Source organism: Monodelphis domestica, chromosome 2, assembly GCF_027887165.1.
Source record: "Monodelphis domestica isolate mMonDom1 chromosome 2, mMonDom1.pri, whole genome shotgun sequence".
In the NCBI taxonomy this organism is placed as follows: domain Eukaryota; kingdom Metazoa; phylum Chordata; class Mammalia; order Didelphimorphia; family Didelphidae; genus Monodelphis; species Monodelphis domestica.
The window spans coordinates 252,763,448-252,786,961 of NC_077228.1; the positions used below are offsets into that span (position 1 = coordinate 252,763,448).

General features: G+C 34.7%; 2 protein-coding genes across 6 annotated transcripts in view; one reads left to right on the forward strand and one right to left on the reverse strand.

Moving 5' to 3' along the window:
- WDR45B (WD repeat domain 45B) overlaps nucleotides 1-8,691 on the forward strand; it is a 106,581-nt gene extending 97,890 nt beyond the window's left edge. For 4 of the 5 annotated variants that reach the window (XM_001368078.5, XM_007483426.3, XM_016430919.2 and 1 more), the window contains 5 exons: nucleotides 1,546-1,736; nucleotides 3,497-3,582; nucleotides 5,559-5,660; nucleotides 6,451-6,572; nucleotides 7,160-8,691. In XM_001368078.5, coding sequence (XP_001368115.1) covers nucleotides 1,546-1,736; nucleotides 3,497-3,582; nucleotides 5,559-5,660; nucleotides 6,451-6,572; nucleotides 7,160-7,266 — 608 coding nt within the window. In that variant the 3' untranslated portion in view covers nucleotides 7,267-8,691. The remainder of the gene's footprint in view (nucleotides 1-1,545; nucleotides 1,737-3,496; nucleotides 3,583-5,558; nucleotides 5,661-6,450; nucleotides 6,573-7,159) is intronic. The other variant, XM_007483427.2, reaches the window with a different exon arrangement.
- Nucleotides 8,692-14,190: 5,499 nt separating this feature from the next.
- Nucleotides 14,191-23,514, reverse strand: part of FOXK2 (forkhead box K2) — a 107,240-nt gene continuing 97,916 nt past the window's right edge. The window contains exon 9 of the mRNA XM_007483428.3: nucleotides 14,191-16,373. Coding sequence (XP_007483490.1) covers nucleotides 16,177-16,373 — 197 coding nt within the window. The 3' untranslated portion in view covers nucleotides 14,191-16,176. The remainder of the gene's footprint in view (nucleotides 16,374-23,514) is intronic.

Here is a 23,514-nt window from a genome sequence, read left to right on the forward strand (position 1 = left end):
GAATTTATTTCCTTCAGTAGTATATCCCCTTGTTAGTCATTGGATACTATGGATCCTCTTAAATTTAGCATACTAAGAGTTAAGTCAAAGTTTGTTTATGTGTTAACTTAGTTTCATGGTAGTGATTTATGTATGAAATTTCATTTTTGTAGGGAATTCTGGGTAAAAAACTCCCATCACTGATACAAATGAGCAAATTATGGTTTTAGAGAGTTTCTTGTGAAACTGAGAGTTTACATTAAATTGTCCCAAGTTGAATGTGTCAGAAGTAGAATATGAGCCTACATCTTTGTGTCAAAAAGGCCATCTATCCACTGCCTCTTAAGAAAATCAGTATTCTGTCACAAAATATTTATTAAGCCCTTACTATGTGTCAGGCACTATGCTAAACATTTGAGCTGGAGGGGAGCAGAGCTTTTGGGACACTCCTTCCCCTCTCCACACGTACCTCTCATCACCTATGCTCCTGCCCAGTAGCCTAATGGGAGTGTTTTCTCCCTCCCCCTGTCTAGGGTAAGGGGGATGGGGTTAGGGCTGGGGTGGAGCACAGCACTTGGTCTAGAAAGGGGTGAGGGGCTAGATGGGGCTCTAAAAGGTTAGCTATCACTGTACCTATTCCTTAAATGGCCATATGTATATTAATGACCCAGAGGGAATATTGATGCTCACCGGCCCATTTTTTGTCCAGCTTTGAAGAATCTACTTCAGATAGCAGTGCAGTGTGGTTTCAGAGTAAATGGGGTCGGGGAAGGGAGTCAAAAATTTTGAGTCATTGATATTTTTCTTGGTGTCAAAATGGAAAGGTATATAAATTATTTAAAGACATAAAAATAAATAGTTCTTTAGAATTTCCAAAAGGTTTTACATGAAAACCTATATTTTATTTAAAGTTAGCAAGTGCAGTGGTAGTAGTTTAGGCACAAGTTTTAAATTGGGGGAAGAGAAGGCTTTATCTGATTGTATTGTTTTTTAATTAGAGAGAAATAAAATAAGTTAGAAGTAGAAGTCCTAGAAGTAACTGAAAGTTCCATTATATTATCTCTGCCTCTGCTTTTTCTAACATTTTTTTCTTTGTCTTCTTTTCACTCATCTCTTCACCTTTGTTTCCAAAACACCCTATAGATTATGTTCAGTGAGCACTCTTCTAAATTTTGCTTGAGTGATGCCTCTTTTGTGAACTTTTGGGAAATATGGAACATGTGAAGTATACCATAGATATTTTCTTAAGGGTCTTCTTATATTGTACTTAATTCTGAATCCTGTTAGAGACCATGGAGTAAAATTGTGCCTTTCAATTAGTATTGAAACCTTTGGGCATTCAAAAAAGGAAAGAAATAAGATACATTTTTTGTAATTTGAGATGCTTAAACTTATTTTCTTTGTTTTTGTTGTGATTGTGGTTTGGGGTAGTAGGATCCTTTTTTTGATTTTTAATTTTAAATCCAAACAATTGTGAATATGGTGCAGAAAGGGGATGGCCAAAATATGAACAGTTTGGCTATTTACACAGTCTTGAACCTCATTTCTGAATATTTTTGCATCCAGGTCTATGTGTTTTGTGTCCAAATAGCAACAATTCTCTCCTGGCATTCCCTGGAACACATACAGGCCACGTGCAGATAGTAGATCTGGCCAACACAGAAAAACCTCCAGTTGATATCCCAGCACATGAAGGAGTTCTAAGCTGTATAGCTTTAAACCTCCAGGGAACAAGAATTGCAACAGCATCTGAAAAAGTAAGCTTAATTTCAGATAGTGTCATTGAGACTAATTTTTTAGTCTGTTCTACTACTTCATACTATTTGACATTTAACATAGACATATTGTGAAAATCAATGTTTTAAAAACGAAGATGTTTGTGGAATTGTTTTTCTAGACATAATCACATATGATGTATATAATGTCAAGACCAGATACAATTCCTTGCTCCTTTAATCATATCCTTCATTTCACTTTTTAGTGACTTGTAAAGCTTTCTTGACATTTACTTTACCTATATCATTAGCCTGTATTTACATATTTTAGGTGCCACCTATAACTGCTTAGAAGCCTCTGTAGTCACAAGATTTCATTGGTTTATATGGTGTAACTAGGCTGGATATTTAGAAAACATGTTTTTGTTTTTAAAATCCTAATATGCTTAGATTTGTTTCTTTGTTAAGGGCTTGCCACTATGGAAAGCTAGAAATTGACATTGCCTATTTTTAGTCCCTTCTTTTGTCAAATGTAATCTGTCTCTTTATAAACCTTTTCATAAATTTTCATTTGGGATTTGACCTCACTTAGCCTAAGCTTATTTTCCTTCCCTTTCCTTCCCTTCCTTACTTCCTTCTTTCCCTCTCTTTCCCTCCTTTTCTCCTTTCCTCTCCCTCTTACACACACACACACTGTTCACGTACTTCTTAAAGCCTTACTTTTGTCTTAGTAACAACAGTAAGACAGAAGGGCAAGGGCTAGATAAATGGGTTTAAGTGACTTGTCTAGGTTCACATAGCTAGGAAGTGTCTACAGCCACAATTGAACTCAGGTCTTCCTGACTCTAGGCCTGGCGCTCTATCTACTGAGCCACCTAGCTGCCCCTTTATTCACATTAAAAAAATAAAACAACCAAGACATTTATTTTTAGGTTTGGACTTCTGGTTTCTACTTAAGACCAAAGTTACATTATTTTGTTTTTATTTTGAAGATGGAGATTGTTGGAACTGGTAGCAATCTGAAAGCTTATATGTTATAAGTCATAACTTGCATCCTTGGCACTAAATACTGTAAAGTTGATGATGGAATTATTAACTTGTTTATACATTATTTTGATTCTAATTACAAGGATCTAGTTGTTAGGCTGGAAAACTGACACAAACTTCCCCCAATCACTGAAGATGTTTTTTTAGTAGCCAAAATATTGAAAGAATTGGAGATGATGTGAAGTTGAAATTTGATCTTAACATAGTCTGCTATTCATATTCCAAATGATGTTGGGTATAACACAGTCCAAAGGTAATTTCTGCCAGTCTGGGACATGTGTTACATGATTTTGTGGAGACACAGCTAAGGAATAAGTACAGTACAACAAGTGTATCATTCCTAATTGTCACTGGCTTTAAACTAATGGGATGTACAGTAGTTGATTGATGGCTAAAGAATGTTGTCCATGATTCAGAGATCATTAATGATCTTCACATACCTAACTTTGTAAGAGTAGAATATTTGTGCCTGCTGGAGATGGACTAGGTCACTTAGAATACTTAATTCTGAATCCCCGTTTTGCTCTCAGTCCAAGTATGATATTGTTAATCAGTTTTAATGCTAAGTGGAAAAGTTTTGCCAGAAAACAAAGCAGTTCTATATAACTTAGATTGTATAAGAAATTGCAGATAATATTTGTATATGAGAATAGTATAGATGATAGATTTGTAACAACAATGAATTTAAGGCAGTACAAAAATGAATTGGGACTTCTGAAATCTTTGATAATGAGACACTTCACTGTTTTTCAAAGGGGACCCTTATAAGAATATTTGATACTTCATCAGGGCACTTAATCCAGGAACTGAGAAGAGGATCTCAAGCAGCAAATATTTATTGGTAAGAACATATTCTCAAATGAATCATAATTCATTTCAATATAGGGGTTTGAGAGAACAGTCAAGTTTGTCAACTGTGTGATTTAGGGCATGGATGACCTAAAGAGAAACTCAAATAATAGTAGTTATGCTTTTTATACCTTTTTTTTTTTCTTTCAAGAACAAGTGAGGGAGGAAGAGTTGAAGAGTTAGAGAGTGCAGCAGTATTATGTTATGGTTATTGATCTCCTTTCAGAGACTGAACTCCTCATCTCTGAAAGAGTTCATTTATTCTTTTCTAATTTTTACATAGTGATAGAAAGTAAGTGGACTTTTGGTCCTAGGATTTAATTGCATTCACTAAAGTATCTAACTCAATAAAGAGAATACCCAGTCCTTTTCACAGAATCTCAGAGTTGGAAAGGGACCTTAATAGCCTTCCTTACTCTCCCAAAAGAATTCCCACTGCAACTGAAGACTGGTTTGGAAAGTTCATTAGATATCTCTTTATTGTTGTGAAGTTTTTTTTTCCTTAGATGAAGCCTAAATTTGCTTCTTTACAACTTCTGCCCTGTTGTTCCTACTCCTGCCCTCTAGGACCAGGCAGAACAAGCTTAAACCCTTCTTCCATATTACATACATAGGTCCCCCTTTAAAAACTCTTCAGGCAAAACATCCTTTTCTTCATCTCATCCTTATATGGCACGAGTGATTTTTTTTTCATCTGTGACATTTGCTTACATTTTATCAAGTTGTTTGGATTTAGCTTTCATCATAGAAACTCTTTTGGGCTCTGGCCTCTAAATACCTTGAATTAAACTCTATAGGCCCAGTAACTAGATTTTTTGCAGGCATGGATATGGATAACAAAAAAAAAGTACATGATCTGTTTTTTAACAATAGTTCTCTTAAGTTTTAAATCAAGATGTGAAATAAGACTATTTAAAAAGAATATACACTTGACTCTACATTTAATCTGTTATGAGTCATGTTGTACTTTTGTTTTTTTTAAAGGAAAAAATATTAATATGAATTTTAACTTATATTTTTGGCATTTAAAAACCCTGGACTTTGTTTCTATGCCAATATTCTCTGAAAAGCTTGATGCTTCTGCTTGCTCCAGCTTTGCCCTGGCCTAAGTGAGAGCTTATGGTAATATCAAGGATCTTAGAGAATACTTTTAATTCAACTCATTTGCTGTGATTAATTAATGTAGTGCCTCTTAAGGAGAAGATTGGCATCTTGGCTGCCTTCATTGAGCCTCTACATCATTATCAGTTTCCTCTTTCATGATAAAACTGAAAAACCAAACCTGCATCAAACCCCATAATGGTCACTTTCTAATCAAAAGTTCTCTTCTTTCTCTACATAGGTCAGACACCAAATGGAATTTTTTAAATCCTGTGTTGCTTAACAATTTATGACTTGACGTAGGTTTTATCTTTACTTAACTTCTTTCTTAAGTGTGACCTTGCTACCCTCAACATTTAAAGACACGAATAAAATAGAATAGTGTCCTTTTACATGATTTATTGTTAGTTTTCAGAGAGCTGTTTGGAAGAGTTGGTTTTTGGTCCTGAGGTGAATAGTATTTGGTTCATTTTGCATTTGTTAGTTTGAGGTGCTTTTGTAAACTCTGAACCGAATTCCTAAACAAAAATAAAATATTTTGGGAAATATCATAATATAGACAATTTTATATAACTTTTTTAGAGTGTGGGGTATGTGATTTTTTTTTCTCCTCAATATATCTTTGTAGCGGCTAATGAACCCAGCACTCTGGTAGAGTACTTGACTAGGAATGGCATGGTCCTGGTTCTAATACCAGCCATCTCAGCTTTGGGACACTGGGCAAGTCACTTCTCCCTATGTTTGTTTCATTTGTAGGAGAGAGTTGGATTAGATGGTCTCTAAAATCCCTTCTATCACTCATATTCTGTGAGTGGTCCCAGTTTGCAATCTCAGCCTTGAAAAATTCTGTTTTTGTTTTCTTTTCAGTATTAATTTCAATCAAGATGCTTCACTCATCTGTGTATCAAGTGATCATGGAACCGTACACATTTTTGCAGCTGAAGATCCCAAAAGGAATAAGCAGTCTAGGTAAGAGTTTGGAGATTAAATTTTGACATGAAAAATAGGATGAAATGTAGGATAATTCATCAAAATATGTGGAAATAGGTGGTGGAAGCTATCATCTGTGATGTCAGCAGTTAATTTTTTGGGAGGCTTTGAAATGTTACATAGTCTTTTGTAACAAAACAGTGTCTATGTTACAAATTTCCTTCCCCATGATTAAAGCCTTATAATACTCTGGCCAGAAAGAGGAGGAAGTCAAGAGAAGCCTTGGCCTTACAGCTTTGGAATTGAGTATCCATTCTGTTGCTTGCTCTCTCTCTGATCCTAACTTCTTTAGAGAATTGGAACAGATGACTCCAAAAGTTACTTTCACCTTTAAGTCTTAATGCTCCTCAATAAACTAGTTGGTTCAAGGGGTTACTGTTTTTGTATTTTTGGGATAAAGTATTTATTGATAAGATTTCTTGATTTTTGTTTAGCTGTGTGTATCTGCGATATAGGAGAAGTTGGATCCAGAATATTAATTTTGTAGCTTGTTAATTCTGTTTCATTCAACATTCTCTTTTCTGATTATATCACAAAACCATTTTCTAGGGCCCAACACTTTCTCAATAATCTCTTTTCTCCAAGTTTTATTACAGAAGAGCGGGATAGAAAACTTTATTTGCCTTTGCTAGATTTAGTACTTTACATAAACGATTTTTACTATCCTGGGTTTAGCTGGGTGAGATTTTTCAGTATCATTAAGTGTTCTGAATAACTTTAGTTCTGTAATATGATAACCTGATCACTTTTTTCCCCTCCTCCTTCCCAGTTTGGCATCAGCCAGTTTTCTTCCAAAATACTTCAGTTCCAAATGGAGTTTTTCCAAATTTCAGGTTCCCTCAGGCTCTCCATGCATTTGTGCCTTCGGAACAGAGCCAAATGCTGTCATAGGTAAGAATTTCTTTTTGGAGTCTTGTATTTTTCTTAAGAAAAAAAATTTCCCAACCACTTTCTCTTTAACCAAGGGAGCACATAAAGTTGTTTTTTTTTCCTCCTCATCAGTTTTTGATTTCTGACTACCAAATGAAGGCTTTATAAAATCTAAAGGAGAATTACCATCAGCATCAATCCTTTGTAGTTTGTAGATTCTCCTCTGTTGTAGATTCAGTAAGAACCTTTCAAAGTGCATTGTTTGGAGAATAATAATATAGTGTGACCACTTAATTAGTCTCAATCATTTCTCTAGGAAATTTAGATACTTTATCATGTGAGTTCTATTAGGAGTTGCCTGATATTAGATACAGTTTTTCCTCCAAAGAAAACATCATGTCTGCTTAGCTTAGGGGGAAAAAAAAAACAACTAGAGTAAATTTGGTGTAGTGGGAGATGGTTTGGGGTATTAACTTTGAGACCAGTATTTCCAAAAAAAAGGAGTATTATTTTAGTTTGTAGTTTTCATTGACAGTTTTGAAAAAGGAATTAATACACTTTAAACTTTCAAAAGAAAAAAAAGATAAAATGGATTTCCTTTTCCTTAGCAATCTGTGCGGATGGCAGCTATTACAAGTTCTTATTCAACCAAAAAGGAGAATGTTCCCGTGATGTCTATGCTCAGTTTCTAGAAATGACTGATGACAAACTTTGACCTTGCAAGAGAAGCTTTTGGACTGAAGTACTGCTGAGTTATTCTGCAACACTTGGAGGACTCAATACTAACCTGTAATATTCCCCAGTTCTGGTGGGATATAGGCCTCACCAAGGAATAGTTTCCAGGGGACTAACCAGGAAGAGACTTGGTTGGGAAGTAATATACCATTTTTGGATTTCCTTTTGTGAGGCCTCACATTTCTAGCATGAATGGAAAAGGGAAAAAAAATCACAGTGTACCAGAGCGAGTACCCAGGTAGTTTTTCAACAGCTTGAGCTTTCTCTTGGTTTATTTTCTTTATTCTAATGATGAAGTTAGCTTTACAGGTTCATTTATACCCTGTATACTAAAACAACCAGGAGTTTTGTATTGGAGGGGGGAGGGGGATTGGACCATTTTTAGAAATTGGCATTTGTTTAGGCAATAGCTTACATCGTTTTCATTGAGCCTTTTGATGGGGAAATGAACTATATATGTAAATATTAGTTCTTGTAGTGTAACAAGATTTAAAATAGAATAGTAAAACCAGCAGCTTGCCTTAGTACAGAAGAAATTAATTCCTTCTTCAGATCTAAACACAGAGGAAAAATACAGCTAGTATGCTTTAGCAAATGCAGTCTGAATACTTCCTCTACTTAAGGTCACCATTATAGGTCTTTAGGTTTGTTTTGTTCATGGATACACTCACATGCTGACTTTGTATGTTGGTGTGTGGAGCAATGAACATTACTACAGAAGCTAGAACAGACTCCATCTTAGCTAAGGCTTATTGCTGATATGAGTAATTTCACTTCAGAAATATGGTTCTGAGGAAAGTGAATCCATCATCTTTTCAGGGAAGATCAAAGTGGAACAAAGTAACAAAACCAGGTTTTTTTTTTAAGTTCTTATCCATGACTAATAATTTCTTTCAGTTTAGACAGTAATATTTGGCATTTATTCCAGTGATGCCATACTGCTGCATTCCAAAGAGAGTGAGCAAGAGTGTATGGAATTCATTTATATTTCCGTTGGTGCCTACTTTGGGCACTTCACTGTTACCTTTCCTGTAACATCATTTCTCCCCACTGTTATAAAGATTGCTACACACTAATTCTCTTGGAAATGAAAGGCACATAGCATTTTGGAACTAAAATAGAATATTATTATGGGATCTGTGTTGGTAACACTGCTTATGTGAGGTTTTGCTTAATTGTATATTACCTTGAGACTTAATTTCATGTGTTTTTGGTTTCACATCTCATTTGTCTTTTGTAGCTGCAAGGTCTTTGCATTTTGCCAGATCCTTGACTGTCATGTAATATTGACTAAATTTTATGTAAAGTATGCATGTTCCCTTTTGTGTGAATTTAATCATGGAAATTCATTTTGCACATTTATTTGTAACATTTCTTTTAAATAAAAATGATTAATTTTGTTGTACTCTTTTCTAGTTGGGGGAAGTAAAACTTGGATATTATACGGATATATGGATATGATCAAAAGATGATGTGTTTTATGTTTTTAGGAGACTTCTGTTTAGATTCTACACTTTGGGAATAAACGTTATGTAGATTAATGGCAGGAATACTATGAAGAAAAGGCAGCAAAGTTAAAATATCCAGAAACCAACATTTCAAACATCTGTCTCCATTAATAGTGTGTATATGTGGCACACACTCATGGAACTAGAAGCTGGATAAAGGATAAGAAACTTAAATAACTATAATATGCCATGTGCAGTCTGACTGGCTAGGAGACCTCCTTAAGCTTTCTTAAGGAAATGACATTTGAATGAGGTTTTAAAGAATGGATAGGAAATCTACATAGAGTCTGGAACATTCTGGAGCTATAGGAAGGCAGAGAATGGACATATTAGTGATGAATAGCACAGATGATGTATTGAAAACAAGGAGAGAATTGAGCCAGAAAGGACCTAGTTTCCAGGCAGGCATTTTTGGTGATGGGATGAATCTGTGCCTCCTCTTCCATGTAGCTAAAGAGAATTTTTAAATTCTAAGTTTATGTGAATAAATAAAATATGTGAAAATATTTAAATACTGAATTGATTGTGAAGTCCTGGAAGAACAGGGGACTATCTTCTGCAAATATCTCTTGGACTGTCTTTTGCCTTTCTTTGTATTCACAGGGCCTGGTGAGAATGTAGTATGTGCTTAATAACTGCTAATTGACAGACTGTTTGTAAAGTTGAATTTTCTTTCTATGTTAATTTAACAAGATATAATCAGTTTCCTGTTTGCTTCCATTACCCTTTCTAAATTTAGTTGAGAATTTCTTTGGAGAAATTGTGGTGTAAGTATAGTGGTATCAAGCTTAAGTAGAAATGCAGCCACTAAACATAAGGATCCCTGCAGGCTGCATATTGACTTCGTTTTAAAATGTGATGTTATCTGTGTTTTATTGTATTTTTATTTGTTTTATTAAATACTTCCTAATTACATTTAATTTGGTTGGGGCTAGATTTGGGAGTGTTATAGATCTGTTTTTGATATCTTTGATGTAGTAGTGGACCAAGAGTTGACCTCAGAGTTAAGAAGACCTTGTTTTAATTCTTGGCTTTGATTCTCATGATGACTGTGGAATCTTGAACATATAACTTAACCCTCTCAGTGTGTAAGCCACTGGCCAAAGATTTAAATTACAGAGAAAGTGCTGACCTGCATTGGCTGAGAGAATTTCCTTCACTTTGGAATTTCCCTATGCCAGTGAAATAATAGATACATCCCGATTCTCTGTTAAGTTATTTATATATATATGTAGTGTCTGTCCCCATTCCTGGAATGCTCTCTCTCTTCATCTCTACCTCATGTTTTCCTTGGCTGTAGCTAAAACTTACCCACAGGAAGCCTTTTCCAGTCCCTCCTACTTCTAGTATCTTACCTCTGTTCATCATTTCCTATTCATCCTATATATAGTTGTTTGAATTTGTCACCCCCATTAGATTATGGGCTTCTTAGAGGCAGGTATTCTTTTGCTATTTTTTGTATTTGGGGGAAATACAAAGAAAGATCCCCCCCAGGGTTTATCAAAGTTCTTAGCACAAGTAGGCACTTAATAAACACTGACTCACTAGTGTGTATATACAATTCTGATTTTGCATAAGATAGGCCAGTTCTAGCATGAAGACCTTGTGACTCCTTGTCTTTTATTAGGAGGCAACTTTCATGTTTACTGCTAAAGGAGGAGATATAATATCCATTTCTACCTATAATTTTATTCAACAGTTGCCATCCTAAAATGTAAGTAATTGCTTTGGGAATAAGACTTTTGATTTAAAAATGTTTCATTATAGTCATTTTGAAACCAGTGCCCCTCAAAAGCAACACTATAAGCATAATGCTACATAAGCCAGGTGATGCTAATTTGAGAGTGACAGTAGATCTTCATCTTTAAAGTGTGAATCATAATATGCTACTCATTTCTTAGAGATGTGGTAAAGAATTTTGTAAGCCATAAAGTGCTAATATAAATGCAAGCTATAAGAGGATCTGGATCTATACTGTACTAGGGAAATATTATGTGAACATAGGCTTGAAATTGGATAGAATTTACTCAGGATCTAAAGATCCTAAACTCCAATAATCAAGCATAGTCATGAAAATAATCATCGACCACTAGTCCCAACTTCCATGATTGATGTCAGGATAAAATGAGAATACTTGTAAAATGCCTTGCAAACCTTAAAGTCATCATTACTAATTTGAGCAACTGGTTTCTTACCTACAAGGTTATTATGTGAAACCCCAGTGAAATGTGTGAAAAATGCCTTTTAAACCTCTATAAATGTCAACTTACAGTGTATGTTTGAGTGGCTTAGATTTTTTTTATTCATTTAAGTATTGTTCCTTTTAAAAAGAAGACCTTTGCAAAGATTATCCAATTACTTCAATAATGTCATTGCCATTACTCAAAATTTCTGTATTGCTTTTGTGAAAATTGAGACTTTGGGGCATATAATTTTGATTATTAGCAGTAACAAACCATTTGACCCTTTTAAAGGTGCATGGCTTTCATGAAACATTCACATTTGAACATGAAACTGGATAACATTTTGGGTCAAAATTGTAATGTGACAACAGGGTTCCTTTGTGTAGCTCAAAGTGGCTTAGAAGGCAGTACCACTTGTATCTTTTAAAACAGCCAATCTGAAGACTCATGAATAAACCAGCTTCATTGCTTTTATGTCATAAAAGTTGAAAACTATTACGATTTGGAGTTTCTGCTATGACAAATATATTTGATGACAAACAGATATTCTTTCTTCTTGTTACTTGTAATAGGAATGGGAAGAAAATCTTGGGGTCTTTAGTATATTTCTATAGGAGAGATGATAAATTCAGACCAAGATACTTCTGCTAAGCTTTGTACACAGTTATTATCTTTAATTGCTTTTTCTTATTGTTATAGATATAATTATAGTATGATATCATATAATATAGTACCAGAACAATATTAAATAGTAGTGCTGGTAATAGACATCCTTATTTTATTGCTGTCTTATTGGAATGGATTCTAGCTTTCCATTATAGACAATGCTTTTTATTTAAATTGATATTACTTATGTTAAGGAAAGCTTCATTTATTATGCTATTCTTTATTTTTGTTTTTAAAAAAAGGAATGGAGGTTAAGTTTTTTGTTTTTAATATGGTGAATTAAGTTTATAGTTTTCCTATTACTGAATCAGCTCTGTATTCTTAGTGTAACTTCAGGCTGTTCATATGCTGTATGATCTTGATATATTGCCAGTCTCCTTGATAATATTTTATTTAAAATTTTTACCATTCATTAAAAAAATTAAGTTTTCTTTCTCTATTTTGACTCCCTATTTTAGGTATCAAGACCATATTTGCATCACAGAAGGAATGTTTGGACTTCTTTATCTATTTTTCCAAACAGTTTCTGTAGTATTAGAATTTTTAAAAAGTCTGGCAAAACAAATGAAACAATATTTGTAAAACAAATTTTGTACAATAACTTGTCATATAGAGGTAATATTATACAAATGTTTATTCTCCTAGTCCACTGTTCCCCCACCCCTAAAATTTATTTGTAATCTATTTATTTGTAAAATTTATTTTGATCCTGGATTTTTTTCCCTCCTGGCTGGAGTTCATTTACTACATCTTTATTTTCTTTTTCTAATGTGTTATTTAAATATTCTATTTACTGCTCTTGTAATCTGGGCAGATTAAATTTTTGCAAATAAGCATGTTAGACTGTCAATTTCATTGGCATATTGTTGAATAAAATAGCTCCCAATATTTCTTCTTCTGGTTGTGAATTCACCTTTCCCCCTTTTGGACACTAGTGATTTGTTTTACCTATTAATTCAATTAAAAAAATCCTTTCAGTTTGTCAATCACATTTAATTTTCAGGATTTCTATTTTGGCATTTCTTGGAGTTTTAAATTGTTGATTTTCTAGCTTTTAGTTATGTTATTATTGCAGCAAACCCAATTTATCTGCTTTTTCTATTACTGATGAAAATGTCTTATTTTAAGACAACTGCCCCTTCACTCTACCCTTCAGTCCTGCTCAGTCTGGTGCCATCAACATTGAGGCAAGACTCCAGCATGCAAAAGATTACAATTTATTGAAGTTATTATATTTATATGATAACTTTAATTTATGCATATTTTTTAGACATTATACTGTTGCACACTTAATAAACTACAGTATAGTTAAACATAACTTATGCACTGGGAAAGCAAAAATTTTTTGAATTGTCAACTCTTGTGTGATCCTGGCTTGGTACTTGAATTCTTTGTTTTTGGTTGCTTGCAATATTTTTTCTTTGACACGGGAACTCTAAGATTTTGGCTGTGATATGCTTTCAATTTCTATTTTACTTTGAGTTCTAAGAGAGCTTAGCAGTTTTCTTGTAGAATTTCTTAGAATTAGATGTCTCTTTGTGTCTTTAAGATCTTATTTTTGAAAGTTTCCCATTCCCTCAACAACTTTGCTTGTAGAATTTTAATCCACAGACTGAATTAAAAAGTTAACATCTGGCTTTCTCAAAATCTCTCTCTCTTTCTCTCTCTCTCTCTCTCTCTCTCTCTCTCTCTCTCCCCCTCTCTCCCTCTCTCTCCCTCTCTCTCCCTCTCTCCCTCCCCCTTCCCCTCCCTCCCCCTTCCCCTCCCTACCTGATTCTTTAGGCTCTAGCAATAAGATTGTAGAAACTCTTGGTCTAATGTGGGAAACAACAGGGAATATAAATAACAGGGAAAGCTGAGAAACAGGTAATTCAAATATCTTACTTTGGGTTCAATTTGTTAGTATATTCTTAAAGAGTCTTCATTCACGCATAGCTGTCAGGATAAATGCAGAGATGTGTAAATCTAGCTCATGGGTTTCTGTTAGGAAGATGTAGATATGGATGAGAAGATGGCTAGCTACAAACTGCAGTATGCTCTAGAAATATATTTTCAGTGTCACATAGGTTTCAAGTGATTAAAATCTTTCTAAGATGATATTAGCCAATTATGACCCTAATCAGACTGATTCCTCTTTCAAATTTACCTACCTAGAGATTCCAAATTCTGGTGTTTCACAGGATGGCTCCATTTGCCTTCATTTTTGATATGAGTAAATAGGTATATGGTTCCACCAGTGCTTAAACGCAATGCTACAGATACTGTCCCTTATTATGGAATGATATATTGATGTGGTTGGGCTCCACACATATGGACTCAGCTGTTGGTAAGTCCAAATTAAAATGATTATTCTTCAAACTGTAAGCCTTATGGGTGAAAAAAGATAAAATAAATAAAATGGACCAGTATATCAGTAGTATTCCACAAAGTGCTTTGAAGAGGTAGAATACTACACTAAAGTGTTCAAACAAATCTAAGCCAGACACCTTTCCTTGGCTTTTGGTTAACTTATATTTTTCTGCTTGTTACACAAAAAGGCCTCATTCATATGCTGAATTTCATTTTTATTATTATTGTTTTTAAATTGATGTTATAAATTCAGCTAGTATGCAGTAATTTTTCATAATTTTTAATATGTATGTTTGCAGTAACATTGTGACAGCCCCATACTGTGGATTGACATGATACTTAGTACAGATTTATCATATTTGGTCTTCAGGTAAATAATGAGTTTCCAAAACTGCCTAAATTTTTTGAGCCATTTTAGTCCATCAGGAAAATACAGGGTTTCCCCCCTCTTTTTAAAAAAAGGTAATTAAATATTGAAGTAACTACATTTAAATAGATAATGTTATGATGATTACAGAAACAACAAATTCAAAATTAAGGCCAAAGTCTCATCTTCTGCTCCCACAATAACCAACTCTAAGGCACCAAATGCCAAGAGATCCATGAACGTTTTCCCTTTTGGAAGGCATGTGGGCTGAGGTATGATAATTCAACCTTCTTTCTCATTCTTCCATCTTCTCTTTCTTTCCCCAAATCAATTCTTTTAGGGAAGAAAAATCAGCCTTAGTTTTGAATTAAAAATGGAAAGATATATTGGAATCTCCTGCTGCAAATTAGAGAATTAGCAAGATATTTTAAATGCTCAACTATAGAACACATTTAAAAATATATATTTGTATATATTTATATAAAAGGAATCCCTTTATTATAAGGTAGCCTCTGCAAAAAAACAGCAGCTACTTTTAATGGAGATACCAATAGGAGGACATAGATAGGACATTTGGTAATTAAGGACAATTAAAATATTAACAGTTTTAATGACATACTGGTTGGATTAATTCCTCCTAATGATGAATATTTAAGCTTAAAAATATTGAATATACTTCTGACAAGATCTTTTCTTTAAAAGGACTTGTGATAAAAGATTGTATCTTTTTTTTTAAATGAAACAGAATAGTTCTGTCATTTTAAACATACACAAATACTAAGTGAGACTTATTTTACTTAGACTGGAAAAATATACCAGGGACAATCAATGTCAACACAAAATAACAAACAGCCAAGGGTTGCAAAAAAAGAGAAATAGTTAAGTGCAGCTCTGGTCAAAATCATAACAGTTCTTTACACAGTTAGTAGCTCACTTACACTGGAATTTCTAATCTGTTACATGCAAGCCCATAGAAGCATTTGATCACTACACATTTTGATAAAATTGGATTAAATTTATCAGGCAACTGCTAAAATATAAAAAATTTGCAGATGTAATAAAGTAGCTTCATCTGAACAGTAACAGGACAGATTTAAGGAAATCATTCCATCAATTAAAAAAAAACCCTTTTTTTGTGTGGCATGTATTTTATAACCAAACTAAATTTCACATGAAAAGTATTGTGATTCTAAAGTTTCCATAGTTTAAAACGGAGTGATTTGAAATGTCAAAAGACCCCATTATTTTTCAAAGAAATGAAAGTACACTTCAAAAATTCCACATGTGAACAACAAAATACTGCATATCTATCAACAAACTGCACTGGCTAGGTAATTATGAAAGGCTAGCTGCCAAGATGGAGGAAATGGCTCCTTGCCTCTGTTCCCTTTAAGGAATATACAATCATTTAAAACAGTTTACACTAAGCGCTTATCATGCTGTCATTACACTGAGATACTCAGTCCTTAAAATAATCAAGTGTTTTCATTTTTTATTATTTAAATTTAAAAGCTGCAGCTCTCCCCAACTCTGCAGCACCAGAGATTGTTCAGTAGGGAGGGGCTGTCATAGCCTTTAGAACAAGATATCTGTGTCTTTTAGTTTGATTTTTGTTTTTAAATCACTGAGTTTTAAGGCCACCTGTGTTTTCATTTTTGTTTTTCAGTGCTGAACATTGTTGAAGTCTGATCACAGGGCCCATATACCCACTGGGTGAGAATGTGTTCCAACATTTTAGGTATTAGTTAAATGTCTCCTTTTGGCACCACAGAGTTGATTTAAAAAACTTTTTTAAATATGAAAAGAAATCAAAGTTTTTAGTTTTGGATGCTTTTTTCCCTCACTCCTGAAGATGGTGTGTCCACATTCACAGCAATGACTATGCTTTCGCCATCTTCTGTTTTGATACGTTTCAGTTCTGGCTGCTCTGACTGGTCACCAATCTGACGTTTGGTTGGCAGTGAGGCTGATGCTGATGCATGGGTTGCCAACATGTGTAAAGGACTTGCAGCAGCTGCAGAGAGATTAATGGGTCAGAATAATCACAAATCCCTAAATATTAAATTTTTTTTATCACTTGCCCAGCTAGGGAAACCATTACCCATAACAAACTTCTTCAAATGAAAGGAAGAAATCTATCAAAAGAAAGGCCAGAAATGATTATGTGGTCATATAAAATACTATCCTGGGGCAGTAAGGTGGCTCAGTGAATTGAGAGTTAGAACTAGAGCCAGGAGGTCCTGGATTCAAATCTGGAAGGCAGAAGGTAAGGGTTTAAATATATATAATGTAAATAACATAGTAAATATATGTTTATATATTTAATATATTTATGTATATAAATAATAATATGAATAAATATAAAGTGTGCTCCTGTATAGGTGTGTACCAGAATGGCTTTCAGACACATGTTTGTGCTACTCCGTTTCAGAGCCTGACAATACAAATTTCCCTAAGATAACATTGAGTTATGGTTATAAAGTGTTTGTTCCCTGCTTCTTTCTGAAGGACTGTCATATGTTCTAGTGCCCATATGGAATAAGCACTCACCAGAATTTAAGATAAAAGGACAAGAAAAAGATTTAGAATGAATACAGAATTGGCTTTCAGAAAATGTACTGGCTTTTTCCTTAGCCATAAAACAAAATCTATTTCAGATTATATGAGATTTTGGCATGCCAACATGAGGCAAATGTTTAGGCAGAGATATAAGATGGAAAGTAAGGGTCTTTAAAAAAAAAAGCAGTCTTCCTCTAGCAAATAAATGTGCTATAGGTGTACTCTGCAGCAAGGATGTTTCCTTAAAAGATTAACACAATGAACAATGAAATGTAGTAGAAGCCACGTGAACAAGGCTATGAAGGTTATCTCCGATTTTCTTCCTCCCAGTAGAATGTAAGCTCTTGACATATGTTAACCCCTAATAAGTGCCCACTGAATAGGATAATGGTTTTTATGTGGCAGGATACATTTCAAGCATAAACTAAAGTCTCTTAACATGGTGTAAAGGTACAGATTTGCAGATACAATTATTATTAGGGAGAGGAATCATAGAATTTATAGATTTTTCTAGAGCTAAAAAAGAACCTGAAAAGTCATTGGATCCAACTTCCATTTTGCAGAAGAGACTGACAAAGAGAATGCCAGGCTTGGAGACATAATTTAAATCCAGATCTTTCATAAGGTCAGTTATCTATCCACTATGGCAGATTGCCTATCTTGTAGGAGCTAGTTAAGAAAATGCAGAGTTGAAAGATTCCAAAAGTCAGAAAGTAAATGTGGATCTCTGAATCATTAAATTATTTTCTCTTAATTCTAGTTATTACTGTAAAGAAATATTTTCCAGAAAATTAGTTATACTAACATGGGTTTATCAAAACACTTGTGTCTAATTTATCATGCAAGTTTATTAATATAACTACTTAGACCAAAGTTCAGGACTAGAAGATAGAACTGAAGCTCTGTGCCTTTTAAAATTGATTCTTCTGTCATTTAAAATGCAGACACTGCTACTTGCCACCCCATTTTCTAATCCTTTAATTTATTATATGCAGAAAACTGGCATTTTAAAAGGCATTTTATCCACCTATGGATAAAAAGTTCACATTTTTCAGAGCTTGTATTTCTCAACTTTTACTACTAAAATTTTTATTATCAAACTTTCAGAGTCAAAAGGGACCAAGGTTATTTAGTTTAACCTTTACCTGAATCATGAAAGTCTTTTCTCAGGCCTTTTGACCGCTGTTGAGCATGTTTTTTTCTCTGGGATTTCCTCAAAATGCTCTTGATACCTACACCAGACTTAGGCTCCTTTCCTTTTTTTCCTTTCAACATTCTTTCTTATCTCATGGATTTAATTATAATGTATATGCAGGTCACTCTTATACTTATCTAGCCCTAGTGTCTCCTGAAATCTAGTAACCATCAGATGACTAAACATTCTGATCTGTATATATCATAGGTACCTCAGATGCAATATGTCCAAAACAGAACTTGTTTTTCTACCCAAACTCAACCCTCTTTCAAATATCCCTCTTTCTAATGAGGGATTTCTAATCTTTCTTATTTTCCAGGTTTATAATCTTAGTGTCAACCTTAATTCCTTATCCCATATTTTTGTCCCTTCTGTCCCATAACCCCTCCTTTCCACTCACACATCTACCCTTCTAGTTATGCACTATCACTTCTTGCTTATACTGTTTTTTCTCCTTTCCTATTCCAACAGCTGCCTAACTGATCTTCCTGTCTTAAGACTCTCATTCAGTCTTCCTAAAGTTATCTGATTATGTCTTACCCTACTCAGTAAAATCTAGTGGCTCCTTATTTATCTCCATGATCAAATATAAATCATTCATATGTGACAATGAAATCTCTGAAAAAGACTGCTCCCTTTCTATTCTCATTACATATTAGTTCTCATACATTATAGACACACTTGGCTTTGCCATTATTCATATACATCATTTTATCTCTCCTGACTCATGCCTTTGTGTAAGCTATGGGATGCCTGGAATACACTTTATTCATCTCTGCCTGACTAGAATTTTAGAACTTAAGACTCAGCTCAAGCACCACCTTTTAGACAGAATGCTTGAGTTGAGTCTAAATTCTAAGATTCTAGTCAGAATTCTAGGGGAGGGAGAAAGTGCTTCCATTGACCTTCTGAGCAGAGGGGTGAAGCCATTCGGCAGAGGGAGGGGATGTGAAAAAATGTTCGGCCCAGTGCAGAGGAAAAAGGAAGCAGCTCCCATTCAAGTCCCTCTGCCTTTCTAGTAGTGGTCTGGGGATGGGTGGGGGTTGGGACACTGTGCTCTGCCGTGCCATAGATTCACCATCACTGTGCTAGTACCAGTCTTCTGTCTCAGTATTACATAATATCTGTTTTGCATATGCTTTAAATATACTAGTTTCCCTAATCTTGAGGGTAGAGATTCTTTCACTATTGTTTTTTTATTCCTAGAACCTAGCACAATGTCCACCATATAGTAAAGGCTTAATAAATACTATCTAAGACAAATAGATAATGATCCTACATAGGAAATTGAAAGGCATAAGATAACCAGAAGGGAATGGTAGTGTGAAAAGCCAGATTACAGAGCACTCAGGAAGAGGAATAGTCAATTATATTAACTGTAATAGAGAGATCAAGAAGGATGAGGACTAAGAAAAAGCTGCTGAGTTAATAAACGAAGAGATTGTTAGTGACTTTGGAGAGCAGTTTTAGTCAAATGATGGGCTCAAGAATCAGATCAGGAGACTTTGAAAGTGAGTGTGAAGTGAGGAAATGGAAGTAATGAAATAAAGACAGCTTTTTTTCCTGGCAGTTGGGCTATAAAAAGGAGGATTATTTGGTCCTAAGGCTTTTCTAAGGATTTTTCACACATGGATAAAACTACATATTTACTATGCCAACACCATTAGGTGTGGTACAAGTTATTCAAGTTATGTTAAAATAGGTCATGTCAAATGAAACATTTCTACTATATATAACTATATATAAGCCTACTATATATAAGGCATTTTATGAAGGGCTTAGGATACGAATATGAAAAATGAGAACATCCCTGCTCTTAAAAAGTATTCATTCTAGATGGAAAAAGGAAATGAATATAGGTGAAACAGGGAAATATTTAACAAATAAAAAAATAAAATGTAGATAATGTCATGTTACTATGTGGTTTTTAAAAAATCAGCATGCATCTTTGTAGTACCTACTTCTATTTTGATACCACTGATTTATGTCTACCCAATGAATAATAGGAATGAACCAATGTTTAGAATAATACTTAAACTGATTACTAAAATGACAAGGTTTATTATATGTAACAATAACATCTTTTTTTTCAAACCCTTACCTTTCATCTTGGAGTCAATACCGTGTATTGGCTTCAAGGCAGAAGAGCAGTAAGGGCTAGGCAATGGGGGTTAAGTGACTTGCCCAGGGTCACACAGCTGGGAAGTGTCTGAGGCCAGATTTGAACCTAGGAACTCTCAATCTACTGAGCCACCCAGCTGCCCCCAACAATAACATTTCTAATGCCTCCTTGGGACATTCTCCTGTCTCTGTAACTCACAGTCTTAGCCCTTTTTCTTCCCAAAGATCTCCCACAGAGGTGTGGAACCAAGATGGTATCTTAGTAGCAGAGAAAACCTAAAACAGCTCTGAATATCCTTCCAAACTTATCTTTAAAAAGGATAGGGGAGCAGTAAAAGGGAGAAATGAAAGGTAGACAGATTTTCATAATAAAAGGGAGAATTGGAAGCAAACCTGCACACAGAAAAGTGCAGGCTGCCCACCTACTGCGCCAGACTCAGAACCAGGGCATAGGCAACTTCAGGATCTCAGCTCAAGGGCTACACCAACAAAAGAGCACCACAGACTCACTCCTTGAGATCCCAGGCCCTGGCAGTGAGGTTGAAACCCCTGGGAGCCTGAAGTTAAGACAGAAAACTTGCAGATTTTCCAATCCACTGGTGAGAAAATGAGCAAACAGCTCCAAAGATCTCCCCCAGCTGGAGCCCTGGATTAGGGGAAGGCACTAAAGGGCCTAAATCAATAATAGTAGATATGAAGCAATACAATTAGAAGACAGGTATACAACACATACCATACTATCATGATAAAGGAGGGAAGTAATAAATTATCTCTTTTATTGATTCCATTGATGAGACTTAATAAAACCAGATCCAAGATCAATTGGGAGATAGGAAGAAGAAATGTAAAAGGGAGATGGTGTAATATCTGAAAAGGAATATAATCAATACTATGAAGAGCTAGGAAAATCCAGGGGTTAAACTGTATATGGAATATATGAAACCAGATACTGAATCCTCCAACCCCTATACCTAATAATTCTCTGGCCCTACATTATTATAGTTGATAAGTCTGAACCTTAGTGCTTCTTCTACCCCATTGAATTTTCTGACTGTGATTAGGTTACTTAATTCAAAATCTTCTATGACCTAGCAGGCACGGACCTACCTCCATAAAACAATGAGGCTTTAGAGTAGAACTTCAACAAAAATGTATGCCAAATAATACAGCAATCAATTGTCTACTTTCTTGGACTATTCTCTGTTTCACTGATATTAGCCCTACTTCTTCAACAAAATTATGAATTATTTTCAAGGCTTTCAATGCTCTCATGCCATAGCTCCTATGTCAGTGTTTGAAATGCAGCAGATGTGAAATAAATACTTGAATGATCAATAATAGGTGGAACACCAACAGAATATTCCTTGTGTCCACTTAACATAATTTAACATCAGAAAATATTAAGATTTAAAGTTTAAATATTAAGTTTGCATTTGATTTCTGCTTTTACAGAATTTAAAATTTATAGGCTTGCAAGAAGTAAAACAAAAATACTACCTTCTCTAACACCTATTTTTATAGACTTCTCAATACCATAAAATGATTAAGGGCCTAGCAGTTATTAAATAAATCTGATTGCTCTATGAAGATTAGTAACATCATAAGCCTACTCTGGAGTGACATGGTGATTGCTGAATTGGAGTGGCTCTAGGCTGGGATACCAACAGTCAAGAATAGAGGCTTCAGTGGTCCAAAAACAAGTTGACTAAAACCTGTTTAGACTATAGAGCTAGCTCTAAGACCAAGAACTTGTTGGTATAATGATGTGATGAAAAACACTGGAAGGATTTAGCTACAAATACATGTAAAGCAAAGGCCACAGGAGGTTCAAAGATGACTCTAAAGTTTAATGCTAGGTAGACAGGTAATATGTATAATAATAATGTATGTGTTGAAAGTGATGGACGATGATCAAGTGACAAGATAACAGACTTTACTAATGTAATAGTGAGGTAAGTAAACTGTTGGAAATGCCCAATAGAAATAGAAAAAAAATTAGGCCATGATTAAGGGCAGATTGTCTGAAATAGTGGCTTGGGGGAAGGAAAGAATATAAATAAGACAAGGCTTCAAAGTTATGGTTGTCCCTAATTGTGCAAAGCCTAAATACGAAGTAAAATAAGAATTTGATCCTAGAAAGAAAAGAAAAATTAGGGGAAGACATGAAAAGGACTGGTTTGGCAAGTGGTGTAAAGAAAGAAAGTATCAATAGGTAATTATTAAAATAGTCCTGCAAGCCTATATAGCAATCAAGAGAGAAAATAGATATGACTAATAATTCAGAAGGCTTAATTGATAGGATTTAGTGACTAAGTGGACATGAAAGGTGGAGAGGGAAGTCTCCAAGATAAAATCTCCAAGATTTTAAATATGGGCACATGTTGGTAGTAAAGTTAGAGGGGGACCTAAGGACATATAAGAAATATCAGGGGCAGTTAGGTGGCTCAGTGGATTGAGAGCCAGGTCTAGGTATAGGATTCTGGGTTTAAATATGACCTCAGATAGATGTGACCCTGGGCACATCACCTACCCCACTGCCTAGTCCTCACTATTCTACCTTGGAACCAATACACAGTATTGATTCTAAGATGGAAGATAAGGGTTTTAGAAAAAAAAAGTATCAGAAAATTGTTCTTTGTACCACTTTTTAAGAAAGGAGTTCAGAAGAGGGAGTTTTTTCCATCAAGATATCTATACCAATGCAACTACAAGTTTGAACCCCTGCTCTCAAAAAAGAAAGGAAATAATAGTATTCATATATTTCTGTGACTTCTCACCGTACCTCATTTTTACTAAATGAAAGTAGAATATATTTAGGTCTATGTGAGCCTATTAGGTTAAGGCAGAGTCTTTTCATAGAAATAATAAAGTAGAAAGAATCCTGGTTTCTGCTTGTGTTACTTACTACCTATATGACCTGGGCAAGTTAACTTAATCTCTTTGGTCCTTAGTTTCCTCATCTGTAAACTGAGGGTACTAGGCTAGATTGCTCAATATCTATAATCTATATCTAAATCTATAATCCTTTATGAATTAGACTGTATGAAAAAGGTATCTAAAGGCAAGGGAAAACTGAGTTAGCACTCTTTGCACCTGGAGAGGAAATAACAGTTAAAAGTGCTTAGTCACTCAAACATATTTGTTGGGTGTGTATAAATGGTGATCAGATTCTTAAGAGGAGGAGCAGTAGATTAGCAAGTGATATAAGGAGGACTAAATAGATTCTTCAGGGTTCCATTTCTTTTGTAGTTCTAAGCTTCATGCTTTTGCATTTGGTTTC